General features: G+C 34.0%; 1 protein-coding gene across 27 annotated transcripts in view; it reads right to left on the bottom strand.

Annotated features, from left to right (window-relative positions):
• MIPOL1 (mirror-image polydactyly 1) overlaps positions 1–20,756 on the bottom strand; it is a 329,604-nt gene that overhangs the window by 41,181 nt on the left and 267,667 nt on the right. For all 27 annotated transcript variants that reach the window (XM_072838324.1, XM_072838319.1, XM_072838315.1 and 24 more), the window contains one exon: positions 1,974–2,204. In XM_072838324.1, coding sequence (XP_072694425.1) covers positions 1,974–2,204 — 231 coding nt within the window. The remainder of the gene's footprint in view (positions 1–1,973; positions 2,205–20,756) is intronic.

The raw sequence follows: 20,756 nt of genomic DNA, 5'->3' as shown, positions 1-20,756 counted from the left end.
TTACTGCCCAGAATACTGACATATTACAAAGGACCTTCAAAAATAATTGCTAAGAACAGTGATTTCAGATTATATGGAGAATACTAATACCATCTAACAAAGTCTTATAAGCTGGTTTCCTGGAAGGTTATCTCTTATATGCAATAAAAAGATTGATGCCCACATTAACTGCAATGAAGGTATACTGCCCAATTGAAGGCAGTTAAAAATAAAATATAGTGAATTGAATGCGAACAAGAAAGCCTCACAGTATTTCCTCTCGGTCTTACTGCTGGAAATTAGAATAAAAGATTCAACATTTAAATTTAAATTTAACATTTAAATAACATAATTGTTTCACTTAAACTCTGTCCATTGATTAGTATCATTCCATTAAAACCTTTTGATCTGTCTGTGGTTAAATGTGAAGAATAGGACAAAATAATAAGTTTTTTCAAAAGGTTAAACTGATTCAACTTAAAGCATTATCTGAAATGATGTTATTTCTACTTCTTGGTATACAAAGTTTTTTTAAAATGATTTCTTACAAAATAATAATAATAGTTGATAAAATCTAAAAAATAAAAGTTGACATTTCCAAAGATTTTACAGAAATTTAATTGGTCTCTGGGGAACAGTTTTAGGGGATTTTAGTCATGTATATAAATTAAAGAATTACATGTAAAGAAAACTCTGAAATTGTAATTATTTGTAGACTTTAAGCAAATAGAGCTAACAGATACTGTCAGAAGTTACTGATTTGTAATTTACAATGAAATGAGACCTACCTATGTATCTTAGTGTTTTTAGAATGTTAATGTATATTGTGAATAATGGGATATGGTTTCCGACTGAACATAAAAATAATCTTTAAACCTACAAAAATTAGAATACTTACCATAAATCATAAATTTCAGGGCATTCTGACTGTAAAGATTTTAATATGCATAATTCGTAATCTGTTTTAAAATGGGTCTTAACTATAGATTTACCTGACTTTGGGCTACCATCCAAAACATAATTTCAGGGACTCGGGTGGCTCAGGAATTGAGCATCTGCCTTTGGCTCAGGGTGTGATCCTGGAGTTCTGGGATCAAGTCCTACACGGGGCTTCCTGCAGGGAGTTTGCTTCTCCCTCTACCTATGTCTCTGCCTCTTTCTCCGTGTCTCTCATGGATAAATAAATAAATAAATCTTAAAAAACAAAAAACCATAGTTTCAGGGATATTGGGTAAATGGTTGAGATGATTTATTGTCAAATAAAAACTAAAGAAGTAAGAAACTTTGAAGTTAGCACTACTTCATACTGTGAGACTGAAAACAAATTAAGGAAAAAGGTAGGAATTGAAGGCAATTAAGTGTATGAATGAGATAATGCTGTTAACAATACATAAAGATGGGATCAGTTAAAATGACAAGTTCCATTCCACTAAAGGTGCCTTAGAAATTCTGCTAGTGTTCAAGTTCCTTAAATTAACAGGTGACGTCTTTGCATGATATGTCCTATGTTAACATTTTGCTAGCTATTGTAAAGACTGATTGATTTTATAGCTTTATTTAAATTTTAACAAAAATGCAAAAATCACTGAAAATAAGCAAATGTAATTATGCACTGTGAAAAGCTGTACTGAATACTTCGGAAGAACAACACATGAAAACTAATTCCACTGGAACAATTCCATGTGCTTCAGATTATAGAGTCACAGATGATCTCAACTCAAGCAGGATTATCACAAAGTTAAATGAGTAAAGTTGATTACTTAACTGCCTCTTCCCCTTGCCAATAACTTTACCTATTACCTATGAAACGATTTTAATAGTATGGCTTCCATGAACTAATGAAGATCAGTTAATAAAAAAGTTCATTTGACTCAATCTATTTTTTTCTTAAATCATTAATAGCATGAATATTAAATAATATTTAGTTGTAAAAGAAGTGTTTTTGTTTTGTCTTGTTTCATGCTTTTGAAATAATGTAAGATCATTTTACTTACTTCTGAACTTTGTCATTGGCTGCTTGGGAGGCCTCCATGGCATGCTGAAGCTCTAATTCCATGTTTGCTCGATCTGTCAGAGCTTGCTGTAGTTGGGTAGCCAGTTCCTCATTCTGTTGTTGAGTGATGGAGACAATGTTCTCTCTACTTTTTAAAGCTTCTTCGTAAGTACTAAGTGTATGGTTAAACTGATCCTTCAGGTTTTCTTCTTGGGATAAAGATTTGTGTAAACTGAGAAAAATATAAAAATAAATAATTTAAGCATAAATATGCAGTCTTACTGACAAATAATGTATTTAACAAAAATCCCCAGTAAGAAATACCCATTTCTAAAAATCAATTTAATACTTAAATGGGTAAATAAAAATAACTTTTATATCACAATACTGTTCTTGATAATTATCCTATTTCTCTGCTTCTAGGCTGAAAGCTATCCAGACAAATGATTATTGATGTTACCAAAGCATACATGAAGATGCTGCAAGATGTTAATTTAATTACAACTGTGTAAATACTACATTCAATTTTCTTTAAAAGGAATAGCAGAGAATTGAAAAATAAAGCATCTCTAGGTAAATAAAAGAATATAATATGCTGACTGCAAAGAGGTGAGAAGTAAGAGAATGGGCCTCAGTTTAGTAGAGCCAGGGTTTCTTCAGCTGAGCACTTAACGAGAATGAATGACGGTTGTACGAATACTGATCAGCCCGTACACAGATATATATAAATGAAGTTAAAATCACTAGTCCGACTGCACAGAAATAATATGTATTCAGATATATTTTCTCTTTGCTAATGAATCTCATGCCAAATATATCCACTCATTAAGTCATACAGAGAAATAGCATATAAATTAAGACTAAATGAATGCAGAAGAAAATGCAGACAAATAGAACCCTAAAATGCTAAAGGTCAAATCTTTGATATGTCATTACACCTACCACCTGAGGTTATTTTGAAATGGCACCAAGCACCTCACTCAATTAAATAAAGACATTTTGAAAATATAAATATTTAATAAGGGAAATTTAAAATCCACACAGGAGATGTTCTTTTTTTATTAAATAAAATCATTTCAGTATATGCATACAAAAGAAATGTCGATGGGAGACTTGAAGTAAAACTACCTAACTATATAATACAGATTGATGATGTGAAAGAAAGTAATATAATTCTTAAAGCTTCAAAAAGCTAGTCAGGGAACTTTAGCACTGGCCAAATATCTAGTCTGATACTTTATTTAAAACTGTTTGAACCAAAGTAATTATAAATTTCTTCTTTTTGTTTAAGTAACCTATAGATCTCTCCAGTGTGCTCACTCTGTAGACGATGTCACACAGAAACAAGAAGGACATGAAGCAGGGACAGTTAGCATACCCAAAGAAATCATTTCAAGATTCAAATTAGTTCTTAAGAAGAAAGACTGCTACTAAATTGTGGTCAATTGATTACTACATAAAAGTAAGAATGGTGTTTAGTGCCATATTTGTAGAGTGCAAAGAAGTATTTTTCTTTACGGTTTTCACCTCGTTGTTTATATAACCCTTATTTCCATGCCTAAAGGCTCCCATTTCTTGTCCATTTTCCTATTCTTCCTATGTTCTTTCACACTTTCTGATTCCTCTTATTCCATGTTCCAGTTTCCTTCAGTTCACTCTTTGTCTATTTGAAAGATCCAAGAAAGAAAGAAAGAAATGAAAAACAAACAAAACAAAAAACCTCTAAAAAGACAAATCTATTTATATTCTTTACATATAAAAGATTATTATGTACATCTTGTTAATTATATTTTTAATTACACAGAGTGCACCAATCTGAAGTATTCAGCTTGACAAAATGTAAAGAACGAAATATGTAACAAACCAAGATTCCCCGTGTTCCCTCTCAGTTAATTCCCCTTTTCTAAAGCAATCACTTATTCAACTTCTATTAAGATTAATATTGCCTGTTTTTGAACTTTTTGTCTGCCTCATCCTATTGTTGCAGATAGTTCATTGTTTTTTATTGCTATTTTATTATTTATAAATTGCTATATACAATTTACTTAATTATTCCACTATTGTTGCTATTAATATTCTTGTTATGTTATCTTTTGATGGACCTAAGTAATCATTTCCCCCTCGCCCCACTTTATTGAGATATAATTGACATAAGTACTCCTTCTGAAGTAGAATTGCTCTACAGGGTGTACCTTCAGATTAAGTAGATGCTGCACAGAGTTTCCCAAAGTGGTCCTACCAATTTATACTCCCACCAGCAATATATGGGCATTTCAATTGCTCTACACTCTTCCTTAGAGTATTTTCCCTGCTGGTCTCTAAGTTATAGCCATTCTATTAGGGGTGCAGTGCAATTTCACTCTCTTAATACTGTCTTGATGAATGTAAGTTTTTAATTTCAGTGAAGTCTAGTTAATCATTGTTTCTTTAATGGCAGTGCTTTTTGTGTCTTATTTTAAAAGTATCTTAGCCTAACCATTCCATTATATTTTATTGTTACGTATATGGTCTCATTTAAAGTTCACAGTAGTAGGCAGCTTCATTTGGGAATTCTGCATTTGTTGATGATGTCCATAACACCCACTATTCAGTATACTCTAATGAGTTAAGTATTAAGAATTAATGATTCAGTTTTTAAAATATCATCTTTATTAAAATCATGGTATCCCAATTTAATTCTCTTATCATTCATCACTTCCTATTCTTTTATCTTTTAAATTTTTTCAAATTTATATATTTTTTCTTTTTAACAATGTTTTTATTTTCTACTTTTTAAAAAAGATTATATTTATTTATTTGACAGAGAGAGAGAGCATGCACAAGCAGGGAGACTGGCAGGCTGAAGGAGAAGCAGATTCCCTGCTGAGCAAGAAGCAGGACACGGGGCTCCATCCCAGGACCCGGGGATTATGACCTGAGCCAATAGCAGACACTTAACTAACTGAGCTATCCAGGCGCCGCTCATTTTTCTCTCAGATGGACCTGTGACTGGGATCCTTTACTCTAAGCTCAAAAAGCTATTCATCATTCAAAATGCCTTGGAAACCTTTAAATTCCAATCAAGACTTTCTCAAACAGAAGCAGTAGCTGGAATGGTCTTTTAAAACAATAAATTAGATAATGTCATTTAAAATCCTGCAATAGCATCTTATGGTACTCAGAATAAATTTCTAAAAATAATAATAATAAATTGCCTATTTTAACTCAGTAAACCTCACAACAACTTATGAGAGCCCTATCAATATTAGTTGTTTTTTTACAGATGAAGAAATTGAAACAGAGGGAAGTAATTTAATTAACCTCTCACATCTAACAGAACCAGAATCTCAACCCACAGTCTTCTTGAGCTGAAACATGAAATACTCCTTCATGGTCATGAGCCATGAAGCCATGTATCATCTGTTCTCTCCTCCTCATCATCTTTTAGTCTGAATTCAGCTTTTTTCATCAAGCTTTTTCCTGTTTGAGGTATTTGTAATGTTACTCTCTCTTCTCCTGACAAACTTTTACTTACCCATTTGGTCTCAGCATGATCACTGCTTTCTCAGATAAACCTTTTATGACTCTTCCATCTAAATTTTGCTGTTGCTTCTTTGTTATTCTGTCTTGATGACCCTACTCTTTTTCTTCTTAGAACTTAATATTTCATTTTGTGATCTACTGCCCAATTCCAACATACTAATACTCTATTTACAAAGGGCAATTCTTTAAAAAATGGGAACACATTCCTTAATAACTTCAATAAATCAAAATGCTTATATTCCTAAGGAAACTTTCTTATAGGAGTAAAGATGAAGTAGACGGGAAAGAGTCCTATCATATATAAATCTATGCCATTTATAGCATATTTTTGTTTTAGTGCTGTTTTTTTCCCTCAGAGTGTTCTTCCCCAGGGCTGCATTGTTTAGTTTTTTTCATAGAGTCAAATCACATTTAACCTCTTTTCAAAGTTATTGATTTTCAGGTGCATTTTTAGCATGGCAGCAGCATTACAATTTATTGGTCTTAAATGATGTTGTATTGGAAAATATTTGAAATTAAGTAAGAATGAATGATAAAACGATACATAAGATCACTCTCAGGAATTCCAAAACATGTAGCTCACACAATATTGACCAAGAATAGTAACTATTTTGGTTTATCATGAAATTGATGAGGTAATACAATACACAAAGTTTCCATTCACTCTTACAGTTTTCAAATTATGTAATTCCTTATTTAAGTTTTGTTCTTTGAATAGGAAGTGACATTTTGAAAATATTTTTAGTTGGTAATCTTTCATATTCTTATAATTCCAATCCATATCAAATGAGAGCATAAATTGCCTCTTATGCTGTTCACCACATTTGAGTCCAACAGCAGGCCAGTATCAAAAATACCCTTTCATGGGCACTGTCCTCCTAAGCAGCATGTAACAGATTTCCTTTCTGGAGTGGTTTCTGCCTTCAATTCCCTGAAGTCTATGGTCCTGAGTATTTTTCTAGTCCCTGACTGCACTGCCTCAGCTTAAAGTATCTTGGAATTATTGAGCTTATGACTCTGATGTTTTGCTTGCAGATATCTCTGTTCTCCTCAGTTTATCTGCTTTCCTGCTTGCTGAACTCTCTCTCAATTGTAATGTCACACATGGATTCAGCTTATTCTTGCAACTAGTACTTTTCCATTTATACCAAGTGTTGATGTTACTTTTCCTGGCTTCCTCTTTTGTCTCCATGATCAAGTATTACTTAAGTCCTTCATGAGTCACTTTACTCATCATCCTACAGTATGCAGTTACTCTTCTGCTCATGCTTCATTTATGTACAGTAATTGCTCAATCAAAAGTGTTTTATATATGTTGGTTTAATTGGATAAATATTTTTGAATTAACAATTAAGAGGTGCAAACCACAGTGCAAACCAACAGTTCTTACCTAAGAGTAATTTTGTGCCTCAGGATACATTTGGAACATCTGGAGACATTTCTGGTTGTCAAAACTCAAGGAGGGAGTACTACTAGCATTTAGTGGGTAGAGGCCAGAGATGCTGCTAAGCATCTTCCATTGCAGAGGACAGTCTAATGTGTCAAAAGTGCAAAACTTGGTGTACATGAAAAGATGATGGCTTTGGACTTTGAAGAGGTAGATTCATATTTCAGTCCTGTCTTTCACTTTGTATGGCCCTAGGAAAATACCCTACCCCTTTGAGTATTAATTTCATTAACTCAAGAACAATGAGAAAAATCTCATGGAGTTCACATGAGAACAGAATGAGGTGATCTAGTTATGTGAAAAATATCTAGCACAATACTTGGTAAAGAATGGGCATTTATCTATGGATAATTCTTAAAAGAAATAATTTATTTCTAATTAACTTTGTATGAAATCTTATACAATACTCAGACATTTTACAAATACTTTGATGAAAAACAACTGCCTGTTTCTACAGGTTTTTCATGAATTGGGAAAAATAAACTAGTTTTCCTAACCTTTATCACTTACTGATAACATTCTTAAATCATTCTGGGAAAAAAACAAGAGAGAGGCAGGTTTGGCTTGTTTTACTGAATTAAAATAAATAAAGACAAAGCAAGTATGAAACGCAGAAGTATGTGCTACCTTGTCCTAAGTACATTTTCTGAGAGGATAGTGTCTGTGTTTACTTCCCAGTTTACTGTATCAATTAATTTGATCTGAATTTCTGACCTATGTGATTTGCCTTCTCTCTGAAGAACTTCTTTTAACATTTCCTGCAAGATAGGTGTACTGGTGAAAAATTCCTTTTTTTTGTTGTTGTTGTTTTTTTTTTTTTGTTTATCTGATAAAGTTTTTCTTTCTCCTTTACTTTTGAAGAATAACTTTACAGGATATCAAATTCTAGGTCAATGTACCAAATTTTAGTCTGACATTCAAGGTGCTCCAAAATTCTCTACTTTTCTTTTCAGACTTCGTCCTATCTACTCTTATCAAAATGTTTTATTCTAGCCAAATGGAAATATAAACTGTTCTTTGAAAGTGCTGTCACACTTCACTTTGCATTATTGCTCACATTGTTGCCTTCACTTGGAAAAATCCCTTCACTACAGAAAAATCCCTGGTGCCTTTACCTACTTTCCCACAATGGTAATATTTTATAAAATTATAGTATAAGAACACCACCAAGATACTGACATTGATACAGTCAAGATAAAAAAGTTACATCATCACAATGATCCCTGTTGTTTCCCCCAGTACTCCTTCTCCTCCTTAAAACCTAACCATTAATCTGTTTCCCATTTCAATAATGCTGTTTCAAGAATGTTTTATAAACGGAAAGATTGCTTTTGGGACTTTTTTTATTCAGTATAATTTTCTGGAGATTCATCCAGGTTGCTGCACGTATCAATAATTAGTGGTGTTTTTTGAGGAAATGGTCCATTACTTACTTCTAAGTTGTGCCATTTTTAGGCATATAGAGTTGTTAATAGTAATCTTTATTTCTATACCTGTAAAGTCTATATATACGCTGTTTCATTTCTGATATTGGTAAAGTGTCTTTTTCTCCTTTTAATGCTTCTTTCTGTTCTTTATCATTTCTTCTTTCTGCTTGTTTTGCATTTATTTTTCTCTTCTCTTTCTAGATTATTGAAGTAGGGGCTTAGATTGTTGATTTAATATATTTTCCTTAATGCATTCAGTGCTATAAATTTCCTCTCAGCACTGCTTTAGCTGTGTCCCACAAATTTTGCTGTGTTGTGTTTTTATTTTCACTCACTTCCACGTATTTTAAAAAATTTCCCTTGAGAATTCTTCTTAGACTCCTGGATTATTTAGAAATGTGTTTGTTTAGTTTTCAAGTGTTTGGAGATTTGTCTGTTATTTTCCTGTTACTAATATTTGTTCTGATTCTACTATGGTGGAAATGCATGCACTGTATGATTTCAGTTCTTTTAACTCAATTGAGGTTTATTTTATGACTTAGAATATGATCTATCTTGGTTTATGTTTTGTGAGCATTTAAGAAAAATAATATCCTGCTGCTGTGTGGAATGTCTAAAATTGTTGATTAGATCCTGGTAGTTGATGGTCATATTGAATTCTTCTTTATCCCTGGGTTTTCTTTTTGTCTAGTGAGAGGAAGGTGTTGAAATCTCCAAATTGTAACTGTGGACTTGTCAATTTCTCTTTTCAGTTCCATCTATTTTTGCTTCATATATTTTTAGTCCTCTTATTTGGTATAAACACATTTCAGATTGCTATGTCTTTTTGGTAAACTCTTTTTTAAAAATAACTTAATGCCCCTCCCTGATAAATGTTTTTGTTTTAAAGTCTACTTATAAGATACCAGTATAGCCATTCTTGCTTGCATTTGATTCATGTTTTTATGGTTTATCTTCTGTTCTCTTATTTAATAACTTTATTCATTTTTTTTTTTGTAGCCAGCTTAAGAGTGGGGCCATAATAAATAAATAAATAAATAAATAAATAAATAAATAAATAAATAAATAAATAAATATTATGAAGGGGAGAGAGAGGGGGAGAGGTAAGGACAAAGTGACAGGGAGAGAGAGAATCTTCAGCAGGCTCCACGCCCAGCACAGAGCCCAATGTGGGCTCACAATCCTGAGATCATGACTTAAGCTGAAATTAAAGAGGTGGATGTTGAACTGAGACATCCATGTGCCCCATGGGCCATAATTTTTAACCTTCTCTGTCAATCTTTGTCTGTTGTTATATTTGGACCATTAATATGTAAGTTGGGGCTTAAGCCTACCATTTTATTTTCTGTTTGTTGTCCCTGAGATTTTATTGTTGTTCTTTGTTTTCTCTCTCCTGCTTCCCTGTAGGCTACTTGAACATATTTTGAAATTCCATTGTTAGAGATCTATGATGTCTTTTAGCGTACCTCTAGGTATATTATTATGCATACATAAGTTGTTACAGTGTATTGATGTCATTATTTTGCCAGCTCCAGTAGAATACAGACACTTTTCGGCTGTGAACAGTCCTTTGCCTTCCCTTATTTATAATTATTTTAAATATATCCTCTACATACATTTAGAACCAAATCAGAGATGGTTATAATTTTTCCTTCAACCATCAAACATATTTGAAAACTCAAAGGGCCTATTATATATTTTCAATTTGCTCAGTGTTTTTCTTTCCTTCCTGACATCCCAAGGTTTGTTCTTTTATCATGTTCTTTCTTTTTACATAACTTCCATTAGCCATTTTTGTAGGATAGACCTCATGACAAAGTCTCTTAGTTTTCCTTCATCTGAGAATATCTTGATTTCTGCCTTTTTTTTTTTTTTGAGCCAATATGTAGCTTGAGCTCATGACTCTGAGATCAAGATCTGAGCCAAGATCAAGAGTTTGATGCTTAATGACTTGAGTCACCCAGGTGCCCTGATTTCTGCCTTTATTTATTTATTTAAGATTTATTTATTTGAGAGAGAGAAAATCTGCACGCATGTGGGAGGGGGTGCAAAGAGACAATCTTCAAGCAGAATTCCCACTAAGCGTGGATCCCCACACAGGTTCCATCCCATGACCTGAGCCAAAACTGAGTCTGACACTCAATCGACTAAGCCATCCAGGCAAACCCCGTCTTTATATTTGAAGTATATTTTACTGGATCTATAATTCTGCCTTGACAATTCTTTTCTTCCAGCCCTTGAAAAATATTGTGCCACTTTTTTGTCCTCTATAATTTCTTTTTTTAATTTTTATAAAAATATTTTATTTATTTATTCATGAGAAACACAGAGAGAGGCAGAGACATTGGCAGAGGGAGAAGCAGGCTCCATTCAGGGAGCCCGATGTGGGACTCGATCCTAAGACTCCAGGATCCTTTTGCCTGAGCCAAAGGCAGACACTTAACCACCGAGCCACCCAGGTGTCCCCTGTCCTCTATAATTTCTGATTAGATACCTGCTGTAATGTGTTTGGTTTTTCCCCTATAGGCAAGGTATTTTTCTCCAGCTGCTTTCAAGATTATTTCTCTTTAATTTTCAGTAGTTTAATTATGGTGTGTCTTGGTATATATTTATTTGAGTTTCCCTGTTTAAAGTTCCCTCAGTTTCCTTTACGTTTCTGTCTCTTGCCACATTTGGACAATTTTCAGTCATTATTTCCTTGCATACGTTTTCAGCTCTGTCCTTTCTTTTCTCCTTTTTCCTTCCATGGAAGACTCCAATGACACAAATGTTTAGTCTTTTATTACAGTTTGTAGGTCCCTGAGGCTCTGACTTTTTTTTTCAGTCTATGTTTCTGCTCTTCAGATTAAATCATTTTTATTGTTCTATCTTCCAGTCACATTCTTTTATGTCCTCTGAATCCTGCTCTTGAGCCCATTCATTGGGCTTTACATTTCAGTCACTGTCTTTCTCAGTTTAAGATTTTCATTTGAAAAACAAAATTTCTATTTGTTTCATTACATTTTCTACTTCTTTCATCTTAAAAAGCAGAATTCTTTTTATTAAATTTGAAGGAATACTTTTTCTTTTCTTTCTTTTTAAATATTTTATTTATTTATTCATGAGAGACATAGAGAGAGAGAGAGAGAGGCAGAAACACAGGCAGACGGGGAAGCAGGCTCCATGCATGGAGCCCGACGTGGGACTCGATCCCAGGTCTCCAGGATCATGCCCTGGACTGAAGGCGGGGATAAACCGCTGAGCCACTGGGGCTGCCCAGGAATACTTTTTCATTTCACTTCAATCACTGTTGCTTTCCATAGTTTTAGTGATGCTTATAACAACACATTGATTTGTCATATGATAAAGTTTAAGATGTGTTTTGTTGCCTATGTTTTGTATGGGGTATATAAATATGAGTAGTTTTGTCAGCATAGTTCCCTACTATTTTGCTTATCAGGTCACTAAATTCATGAAGCATATAATTCACTCTTGGATAATCAGGTATCAATCCTACTATATCAATTTTAAGAACTCTTTAAAATATTTAATTATTAAATATAATATACTATTTAATTATTAAGTATATCATACTTAATTGATAAGTATGGGATTCTGTTTATAATATACTCAAAAATTAAATATTTTAAAGAAATTCTCAAGTTTTATTGAGAAACAACTGACATATATCACTGTTTGAACTTAAGGTATACAGCATGATGGGTTGATTTATATATATTGCGAAATGATTAGCAAAATAGGTTCAACTAATATCCATCTTCTCATATGGATACAATAAAAAAGAAAAGAAAGAAGAAAAGAACAAAGGACAAAAGATTTCTCCTTGTGATGAGAACTCTTAGGATGTACTCTCTTTAAAACTTTCCTGTATATTCTACACCATGTTAGCTACAACCATTATGTTGTACATTACATCCCTAAGTACTTAGAAATGGAAGTTTGTGCTATTTAGGCCATCTTCTTTCAACTCCCTCTTTGTTGTCCTCTGCTTCTAGTAACCACAAATCTGATCTCTTCTTCTATACATTATTTTTAAGATTCTACACTTAATTGAGATCATATGGTATTTGTTTTTCCCTGACTTATTTCACATAGCATAATGCTTTTAAGGTTGAACAAGTTGTCACAAATGGTAAGATTTCCTTTTTCTTTTTTTTCTTTTTCCTTTTCTTTAATATTCATCTATCTATATATGTATATACCACAACTTCTTTATCTTTTGATTCATAATGGACTCAGGTGTTTCCATGCCTCAGCTATTATAAATGATGCTGCTATGAATATGAGGATGCATATATCTTTTCAAGTTAATGTTTTCACTTCCTTTGGATATATTTTTAGAAGTGGAGTTGCTGGATTATATGGTAGCCTTCATTTTAATCTTCTGAGGAACTTCCATACTGTTTTTTGTAGTGGCGGTACTAATTTATAATTCCACCAACAGTGCATAAGCGTTCTCTTTTCTCCACATCTACACTAGCATTTGTTATCTCTTGCTTTTTGATGATGCCTATTCTAACAAGCCTGAGGTGGTATATCACTATGGTTTTAATTTGCATTTCCCTAATGACTAGTGATGTTGAGTATCTTTTAATGTACCTGTTTGCCTTTCATATATCTTCTTTGGAAAAATGTCTATTCAGATCTTCTGCCCATTTTTTAATTAGATTTTTTTTTTTTTGCTGTCAAGTTGTATGAGCACTTTATATATTTTGAATACTAACCCATTATCAGATAGATGGTTGCAAATATTCTTTCCCATTCTATAGGTTGTCTTTTCACTTTGTTGACTGTTTCGTTTGCTGTTCAGACACTTTTTTGTTTTGAGTAGTCCACCTTGTTTATTTAAATTTTGTTGCTTGTGCTTTAGGTACCACATCCAAAAAATCATTACCAAGATCCACATCAAGGGGCTTTGTTCCTTATGTTTTCTTCTGAGATTCATAGTTTCAAGTCTTACAGTTAAGCCTTTAATCCATTTCAAGTTAATGTTTGTGAGTACTGTAAGATAGGGTCCAATTTCATTCTTTTACATGTAAATATCCAATTATTGTAGCACTATTCCTTGACAAAACTATTATTTCTCCGTTGAGTATTCTTGGGTTTATTTCTGGGATCTTGATTCTGTTCTATTGGTTTATTTGTCTGTTTTTATGCCAGTACCATACTGTTTTGATGACTACAGCTTTATGGTTTAGCTTGAAATCAGGAAGTGTGATACTTTCTCTTTTGTTGTTCTCAGGATTTCTTTGCCTATTCAGGGTCTTCTGTAGTTCCATATACATTTTGGGTTCCATATACATATTTTATCTACTTCTGTAGAAAAAAATGATATTATAATCTTGATAGAGAAGGCACTGAAGATACTTTTGGTAGTACTAACACAAATGGTTGTTGGTAGTATTGAAATGTTAACAATATTAGTTCTTCCCATCCATGGATATGGGATACCTTTCCGTTTGTGTCTTGTTTGATTTCTTTTATCAATGTCTTATGTTTTCCACATAAAGATCTTACAGTTCCAAGGTTAACTTAAAGTATATTATTGTTTTTGATACTATTGATAATGGGATTGATTTTTCATTTTATTTTAAATAACTTTTATTTAAATTCTAGTTAACATGTATATATTATTAGTTTCAGGGGTAGAAATCAGTGATTCTTTTTTTTTTTTAAGATTTTATTTATTTATTAGAGACAGAGAGAGAGAGAGAGAGGCAGAGACACAGGCAGAGGGAGAAGCAAGATCCATACAGGGAGCCTGATGTGGGACTCGATCCTGGGTCTCCAGGATCACACCCTGGGCTGAAGGCGGTGCTAAACCACTAAGCCACCGGGGCTGCCCAGAAATCAGTGATTCATCAGTTCCATGAAATACTCAGTGCTCATTACCTCAAGTGCCCTCCTTTGTGCCCATCATCCACTTATCCTATCCCCCCCCACCTATTCCCCTCCAGCAACTCTCAGTCTGTTCCCTATAGTTAGTCTCTTATGGTTTGCCTCCCTCTGCTTTCTTCTTATTTTATTTTTCCTTCCTTTTCCCTATGTTCATCTGTTTTGGTTCTTAAATTCCACATGTGAGTGAAATCATATGGTATTTGCTTTTCTCTAACCGGCTTATTTTGCTTAGCATAATATAGTCTAGTTCCATCCACGTCTTTGCAAATGGTAAGATTTCATTCTTTTAGATGGTGGAGTAATATTCCATTGTATATATACACCGGACCTTCTTTCTCCATTCAACTGTTGAAGGACATCTGGGCTTTTTCCATATTTTAGCTATTGTGGACATTACTGCTATAAACATTGGGGTGCATATGCCCACCTGAATCACTATTTTTATATCCTTTGGATAAATACCTAGTAGTGCAATTGCTGGGTCATACGGAGTTCTATTTTTAACTTTTTGAGAAACCTCCATACTGTTTTCCAGAGTGGCTGCACCAGTTTGCATTCCCACCAACAGTTTAAGAGGGTTCCTCTTTCTCTGCATCCTCATCAACGTCTGTTGTTTCATGAGCTATTAATTTTAGCCATGCTGACAGGTGTGAGGTGGTATCTCATTGTGGCTTTGATTTGTATTTCCCTGAGGATGAGTGATGTAGAGCATTTTTTCATGTGTCTGTTGGCCATTTGTCTTCTTTAGAGAAATGTCTACCCATGTCTACCCATGTTGTCTACCCATTTCTTGACTGGATTTCTGTGTTTATTGAGTATTGAGTTTGGTAAATTCTTTATAGATTTTGGATACTAACCCTTTATCTGATATGCCATTTGTGAATATCTTCTCCCATTCTGCAGGCTGCCTTTTAGTTTTGTAGATTGTTTCCTTTCCTGTGCAAAAGCTTTTTATCCTGATGAAGTCCCAATAGTTCATTTCTACTTTTGTTTCCCTTGCCTCTGGAGACATGTCTAGCAAGAAATTGCAGTGGTCAATGTCAAAGAGGTTGCTGTCTGTGTTCTCCTCTAGGATTTGGATAGATTCCTGTTTCACATTTAGATCTTTCATCCATTTTGAAATTATTTTGCTGTATGGTGTAAGAAAGTGGTCCGCTTCATTCTTCTGTGTATGGCAGAATTTTCTCAACACTATTGGTTGAAGATACTTTTTTCCATTGGATATTCTTTCCTGCTTTGTCCAAATTAGTTGACCATAGAGTTGTGGGTCTATTTCTGCAATCTCTATTCTGTTCCACTGATCTGAGTTTGTGCCAGTACCTTACTGTCTTGATGATTACAACTTTGTAATACAGTTTGATGTCTGGAACTGTGATGCCTCCATCTTTGGTTTTCTTTTTCAGAATTGCTTTGGCTATTCAAGGTCTTCTGTGGTTCTATACAAATTTTAGAATTGTTTGCGCCAGCTCTGTGAAAAATGCTGCTGTTATTTTGATAAGGATTGCACTGAATGTGTAGGTTGCTTTCGGTAGTATAGACATTTTAATAATATTTGTTCTTCTAATCCATGAGCATGGAATGTTTTTCCATTTCTTTGTGTCTTCCTCAATTGCTTTCATAAATATTCTACAGTTTTCAGAGTACAGATATTTTACCTCTTTCATTAGGTTTATTCCTAGGTATTTTATGTTTTTGGTGCAACTGTAAACAGGATCAATTCCTCACTTTATCTTTCTGCTACTTCACTGCTGGTGAATAGAAATGCAACAGACTTCTGTGCATTGATTTTATATCCTACATCTTTGCCGAATTCCTGTATCACTCTATTTTGATGGAATGTTTCGGGGTTTGTACATATAGTATTGTGTCATCTGTGAAGAGTGAACGTTTGACTTCTTTGCTAATTTGGATGCTTTTTATTTCTTTTTATTGTCTGATTGCTGAGGCTAGGACTTCCAGTACTATGCTGAACAACAGTGGTGAGAGTGGACAGCCCTGTCATGTTCCTGACCTTAGGGGTAAAGCTCTCAGGTTTCCCCATTGAGGATGACATTAGCTGTTGGTCGTTTATATATGGACTTTATGATGTTGAGGTATGTTCCATCTATTGCTACTTTCTTGAGGGTTTTTACCAAGAATGGATGCTGTATTTTGTCAAATACTTTTCCTGCATCTATTGAGATGATCATATAGTTGTTGTCCTTTCTTTTATTAATGTAGTATGTCAGGTTGATTGATTTGTGGGTATTGAGCCACCCTTGTAGCCCAGGAATAAAACCTACTTGGTTGTGGTGAATAATCCTTTTAATGTACTGGATCCAATTAGCTAGTATCTTGTTGAGAATTTTTCTATCTATCTTCATCAGGGATATCAATCTGTAATTCTCCTTTTTAGTGGGGTGTTTGGTTATGGGTGGAATTGATATTTAAATTTCTTTTTCAGAAATTTTTGTTGTTATTGTATAGAAGTGTTACTGATTTTTTTGTATGTTATTTCATATCCTGCAACTTTACTGAATTCATAGATTAGATCTAACAGTTTTTGGCTGAGTCTTTAGGATTTTCTATATATAAAATCATGTCTTCTGCAAATAGAGATAATAATACTTCTTCCTTTCCAATTCTGGTATCTTTTATTTCTTTTTCTTGCCTGATTGTTCTAGGTAGGACTTCCAGTATTATGCTGAATAGAGGTGGTGAGAGTGGACACCCTTGTCTGATTCCTGATTTTAGAGGAAAAGCTTCTATTTTTTTTACCACTACTCACGATGTTAGCTGTTGGCTTGTCATATATGACATTTACTACATTGATATATATTCCTTCTATGCCTAATTTGTCATAAGTCTCTTTATGAATAGATGTTGAATGTTGTCTGATGCTTTTTCTGTGTCTACTGAGATGACCATGTGACTCTATTCTTTCTTTTTTTTAAAAAAAATTTTATTTATTTATTCATGGGAGAGACACACACACACACAGACAGAAAGAGAGAGATAGGGAGGCAGAGACACAGGCAGATGGAGAAGCAGGCTCCCTGCAGGGAGCCTGACATGGGACACGATCCTGGGTCTCCAGGATCACGTCCTGGGCTGAAGGCAGCACTAAACTGCTGAGCCACCAGCACTGCCCTCTATGTCTTTTTTTTTAAAGCTACCTTTCAGAAAAACTAATTCCACCTTTTCATTTTTAATATATGCTCATTATTTACAAATTAAATTTTTTCCCATTTTTGAAAAATTTTATTTTTTTTGCAGTGCCATGGATAGAGGTAGAGAGTATTATGCTAAGTGAGATAAGTCAGATAAAGACAAATATCATATGGTTTCACTTATATCTGGATTTTAAGAAACAAAACACATGTGCAAAGGGTAAAAAGAGAGGCAAACGAAGAAACAGATTCTTAACTATAGAGAACAAACTGATGGATACCAGGGGAGAGGTGGGTGGGGGAATCGGTTAAATAAGTAATGGGGATTAAGGAGTGTACCTGTTGTGAGGAGCACTGGGTGTTGTATGGGGGTGCTGACACTATATATTGTACATCTGAAACCAATATTACACTGTATGTTAACTAACTGAAATCTATGTCTTTTGATTGGAGAATTTAATGTTTATGCTTAGGTAATCTTGATAGGTAAAGACTTACAATTGCCATTTTGTTAATTGTTTTCTGGTTGCTTTGTAGACCCACTGCTCTTTCTTTCTTGCTATCTTTTATCTGTGTTTTGATGTCTTTTTATACTAGTATGCTTTGACTAGTATGCTGTGTTCATATGATTATTTTCTTTATTCCATTCCATTCTATTCCATTTTATTCATGTGATGCATCAAGATTTTTCCTTGTGGCTGCCCTGAGGCTTACATGAAATATCTTAAATTTGTAAAATCCTCTTTTAAACTGATAACTTCAGTAGAATTTGTATACACTTTAATTCCTTTCATCCTCACATTTTAGGCTACTGCTATCATAATTTATACTTTTTTTAACACTGTGTAACAGATTCTTGTATTTATGATTACTTTTTCTTTTTTTAACTTTTAAATTAGAATTGTGAGTTATGCACCACTATTACCATATTGCAGAATCTATATGTTTATCATTATCAGTGAGATAAATGATATCATTTTTGTGTTTTTATGAAGCTAATTAGCATTCTTTTATTTCCACTCAAAGAATTCCATTTTGCATTTAAAAAAAAATCTTATTTATTTATTCATGAGAGACACACAGAGAGAGAGAGACAGAGACATAGGCAGAGGGAGAAGCAGATTCCCTGCGGGGAGCCCCCCCCGACCCCAGGGCCCTGGGATCACTCCCTGAGCCAAAGGCAGACACTCAACCACTGAGCCACCCAGGTGCTCCCTTTCTGCGTTTCTTGTAAGGTAAGTAATGGACCTGATAATGAACTCTTTTGTCTTTTGTTTGGGAAAGTCTTTATGCTTCCTTTGTTTTTGAAGCACAGTGTATAGAATTCTTTTCAATTCAAGTTATAGAATTCTTCGTTGACAGGTATTTTCTGCCAGTATTTTGAATATGGCATCCCATTTTCTCCTGGTCAGAGAAGTTTCTGTTGAGAAATCCACTGAGAGTCTTATTGGGGTTCCTTTATATGAAACTTCTTTCTTTTCTCTTGATGTTCTTAAAATTCTTTGTCTTTGACTTTTGACAGTTCAATTATGTGTCTCAATGTAGCTCAATTTAGGTGCAACCTAGTTAGGATACTTTAGATCCTCATGGATCTGGATGTCCATTTCTTTCCCCAGGTTCAGGAAGTTTTCAGATATTATTGCTCTAAATATAATTTGTCTCTTTTTCTTCTTCTGAATTTCCCATAATGTGAATATTTTTCTTTCATTATATCCCATGATTTACTTCATTCCTTTCTTTCTTTTTTTTTTTTTTTTTCCTTTTTGCTCCTCTGACTGGGTAATATCCAATGTCCTGTTTTCCAGGTCACTGATTTGTTGTTCTTCATGGCTGAATCTACTTGTAAAACTCTTTATTGAATTCTTCAGTTCAGTTATTATATTTTTCATTTCCCTATAGCCGTATGTCATTCAGAATTAAGGCCTATTATACCAGAGCATAAGCTGATTTCCTCAAAAATAAGCAAGGGAAGTCAACTATTATTTGCTTGAAGATGCCTTAGCAAGTTAATTGATAACTGGAAATCCCAAAGTATATGGAGATTCAACCACACACCTCTAAATAATACATGAGTCAAAGATGATGTCTCAGAAAATTGTGAACAATATTTTGAACTAAATGAAAATGGAAATACAACTTATTAAAGCTTGTGGGATACAGGAAAAATAGTGCTTAGAGAAAAAATATATGTAGCACTGAATACATATGTCAGAAAAGAAAAAGATCTTAAATCAGTAACACAGGCTTCTACCTTAGGAAATTAGACCAAGAAGAGTAAATGTAAACTTAAGCAGAAGAAAAGAACTACAATGTAGAGCAGAGATGAATAAAATTGAAAACCGGAAATCAAGAGAGAAGATCATTCAAATCAAAAGCTGATTCCTTGAGAACAGCAATGTATTAGTTTCCCAGGACTGCCATAAGAAATTACCATAAATTGTTGGCTTAAAAAAAACAGAAGTTCGGGATGCCTGGGTGGCTCAGTGGTTGAGCATCTGCCTTTGGCTCACGGAGTGATCCTGGAGTCCTGGGATCGAGTTCCGTATCGGGCTCCCTGCATGGAGCCTGGTTCTTCCTCTGCCTATGTCTCTGCCTCTCTCTCTGTGCCTCTGATGAATAAATAGATAAAATCTTAAAAAAAAAAAACCCCACAAAAACAAAACAAAAAACCCAGGGAAGTTTATTCTCCTATTCTGGAGACCAGAAGTTTGAAGTCAAGGTGTCGTCAGCAGGACCACACTCTTTCCAGAGGCTCTAAGGGAAATTTCTTCCCTTGCCTACTCGAGCTTCTGGCGGCTTTAGGTATTCCTTTGCTTATGGCTATATCACTCTGATCTCTTCACAAGGCTTTCTCCTCCATATGTCTCTCTCACAACTCCCTCTGCTACTCTCTGGTAAGCAGACATATGATGTATTTAGGACCACCCTGATAATCCAGAATAAGTTCCCCCTTTCGAGTGCATTAACTTAATCACATCAAAAATTCTAAGGTAACACTAAAAAATTCAAGTGATCTAATGTATCTTTGGGGGGTCCATTTTTGGCCTTCTGCAATCAATAAAATTGATAAATCTCTAACCTGCTAAGAAAATAAAAAGAGAAGAATACAAGTTATTAATATCAGAAATGAAAGAGGATCATCACTACTGACCTCAAGGACATTAAAAATATAAAAAATGTTATGAACAATTCTAGGTCCACAAATTTAGGAACTAGATGAAATGGACCAAATTCTTTGCAAGATACAGACTACCAAAACTCACACAAGGAGAAATAATCTGAATAAGTCTTTATCTGTTAAAGAAATAGAATCAATAATCAAAATGTTCCAAAAAAGAAAG

The sequence above is a fragment of the Canis lupus genome, chromosome 9, assembly GCF_048164855.1.
Source record: "Canis lupus baileyi chromosome 9, mCanLup2.hap1, whole genome shotgun sequence".
Classification (NCBI taxonomy): Eukaryota; Metazoa; Chordata; class Mammalia; order Carnivora; family Canidae; genus Canis; species Canis lupus.
This window is presented reverse-complemented; position numbering and strand designations above follow the sequence as displayed.